Source organism: Gavialis gangeticus, unplaced genomic scaffold (assembly GCF_001723915.1).
Source record: "Gavialis gangeticus isolate Ggan-Ray unplaced genomic scaffold, GavGan_comp1, whole genome shotgun sequence".
NCBI lineage: Eukaryota > Metazoa > Chordata > Crocodylia > Gavialidae > Gavialis > Gavialis gangeticus.
This window is the reverse complement of record NW_017729022.1, coordinates 36,980,016-36,982,794: the sequence shown is the minus strand read 5'-3', so window position 1 is coordinate 36,982,794 and position 2,779 is coordinate 36,980,016. Positions and strand designations below refer to the sequence as shown.

The 2,779-nt window shown below is 32.9% G+C and overlaps 1 protein-coding gene across 6 annotated transcripts in view; it reads right to left on the bottom strand.

Moving 5' to 3' along the window:
- Nucleotides 1–2,779, bottom strand: part of PTPRQ (protein tyrosine phosphatase, receptor type Q) — a 245,877-nt gene that overhangs the window by 215,443 nt on the left and 27,655 nt on the right. For all 6 annotated transcript variants that reach the window (XM_019514795.1, XM_019514789.1, XM_019514790.1 and 3 more), the window contains exons 9-10: nt 1,924–2,193; nt 481–741 (exon numbers count right to left, since the gene is read on the bottom strand). In XM_019514795.1, coding sequence (XP_019370340.1) covers nt 481–741; nt 1,924–2,193 — 531 coding nt within the window. The remainder of the gene's footprint in view (nt 1–480; nt 742–1,923; nt 2,194–2,779) is intronic.

The following is a 2,779-nucleotide window of genomic DNA, read 5'->3' as shown; positions in this document are numbered from 1 at the left end:
ATTCCACTGTTTAGCATGATGCAACACTGAACTCCACCAACCCTTATACATTCCTGTAATGCACCAGTGACCTATTAAATTTCAAGACTCAGAAAAAGCTGAGGATGTTAATTATATTGTTTGTTTATATGTATGTCAAAAGAATGGCTACTTTTGTTGGGCGTTTTTTGTTATTTTTTTTTTTTTAACCAGAGGACCAACGGCAATTTAATGTTGTTTTAATTCCTAATTATGTACAAAATATTTGTGAAGAATTGGCATTAAATCTAGTAAATGAGCACAAAGACTATGCATGTTTAGGAACGTAAATTCATATTCTTTTTTTTATAAAAACACGTTTATTAGGATTTAAATATAAATTACCTAAATAGTTATTTCAAGGAAAATTTGTATGGAGTAGAGGAAAATGGCCTTCAAAAAAGGACTAAGAGTTAAAATTTAGAATCAGAGTCATATAAAAATTAACTTAAAGTTACTTACATGTTCTTACTGCAGATACATGATATACAGAACTCAACATGTTTCCACTTATTGTGGAAACATAGAAGTCATATTCTGTGCCTGGGATCAAGTTTTCAATAGTTATTGTGTCATCATTCTTTAAAGCAAATGTTGCATTAGGCCCTCCTTTACTTGCAACATATATGCCATCAAATATTCCAACATCAGGCATTTTAATAAATAAAATCACAGAATAACTATAAACTTCATAGGGGACAACAATTTCAACTGGTTTAGGCTCTGAAACAAGAAAAAAGAGCATTTTTAAAGCAATACAAAACAGTTGTAAATAAGCTGAATGAAAATCATAAATAAATCTGAAATAGCTATTCCAAGATCTGTCTTTGTAACAAAGTGATAGCTACCAAATAAAATGCATTATTATTAGGAAATAACAACAGCCAACTCTTGTATGGTGCTTTATGTGAACATTATATTAAACAGCTAGGTTAGTTTCCTTCCCATCATAATTGCAGTAAGTATACAAAGTATTTGAAGCAATTGTAAAGAAATTTTAAATGAGGTATGCAAATATAGTTCTATAAGAGATGCCAAATAATCTTGCATTATGTCTTGCTACACAGTCAGTGTTAATGGCTGTGAAAAGCATCTTCTTTCTGCCATGTGTACACTGAATGAGGCATTCAACACTATCCTATATCAGAAATATGACTAAATTTTCCTGATAAAAAACAGTGTAATAGTTTATATTAGCTGTGATGCCGGCATTTTTTTCATCTTCAATTTTACAGCCTTACCCCCTACACATTGACATATATTTCAAAGGCAAATCCTCCACATTCCTTTTGTGCTGCTAAAAATCTGCATTTCCTTAGGAAGACATCTGTTTATCAGTAGACTAAGCATGTATACACACAGTATTTTGCAATGTATTCCAATTTTCTCTAAAGGAAAATGGAGCACATGTATGAAGCAAAACATTTACTTCTGAAAAAATGCTGCTCCCTTATATATTTACTTCAGAGGAAATCTTACTTAAATTTACACCAGAGAAAGTTACACCGATGCATGTGTCATGTATCTGCTAGTTAGCATCACTCCAACATAGCTATTTGCTCAGTGCAAACCGTCTCCTCTGCTTCTTAGTATAATATAACCAATCTCTTAACAGTAGAAGTAAGATCTCTTAGCATACATCCATCTCTTCCACTCACCATGATTCAACACTGTCCCTGACTTTCAGGGAAGACTGATACAATACTGTAGCATTTGCTTTTCATTATTTTAAATAATTCTGCATCTATAAAGTATTAGAGATTATGTTTCTGCCAGTGTATCTAAATGTATTAGATATCTCAAATGAGGTTTTTGACCACCAAGAAAATTTTACCTGATATTCCAAATCTTTTTGCTAATCAAAATTAAAGAAATCCATTAGTCTTTTCTAAACTATTATCTTACTTAGTGTGCATTGAATCATCTTCAGTTCACTCATATTTCCATTATTTACAGTTGCTACTGCTATTTCATAAGTCATTCCAGGGATTAGAAGATCAACCTTTAAGCTCTGTGTGTTGTTTAATAGAAATGTTAAAGTTTCATCCACATCCATAGTAGGTTTAACTTGAATGTAGGATTTCTGGCCCTCTGGTGGTAGTTCCCAGTTAAGAATCATGCTGTCTTCTTGCACATCCTCAGGATGAATAAAAACCCTGCTAGGTGGACTGACAGCTTAAGTGAAAGAAAAAGAATTATATATAAAATATAAGATAATGATTTCTTTAAATAGTAGTTATTCCTAATATAGACCCTTTTTGTGACATTGTAACACAGCATACACATAACAGTAAAAACCTTTTGCACAATGGTTTTATCAAAAGCTAAGTTATATTCAAAAACATGTACATGTCTACTGTAGCTAATGATATATTGTTTTCCTTTAGCTTGTATGTTAAATTATTCTACTAGTAGTTTTATATACAGGAAGAATAGAAGAGGCAGATAGTAACACACTGAAGAGCAGCAAGAAGTAAAAATACGGGAAAACAAGAGGAGTTTATCTATAATGCTCATGGGGATGCACAACACTGGTACATTTCTCATCTCTGTACTGTTGATTCTTTGTTTTTCGGCAATCCCTCACAGTCAAGAATGGTTGTGTTCCATGATTGAATTATCTGTGTGTTTGAAGATGACTGATGAGGCCTTTTTGGGATTGACATACTTTAGTGCAACTCAGGCATGTGTTTCCATGTAGAGCGGGTAGTGCTGGATTCTTGATTTGGTCCGCAACATGCTGCTTCTGCCACTTCCGCTC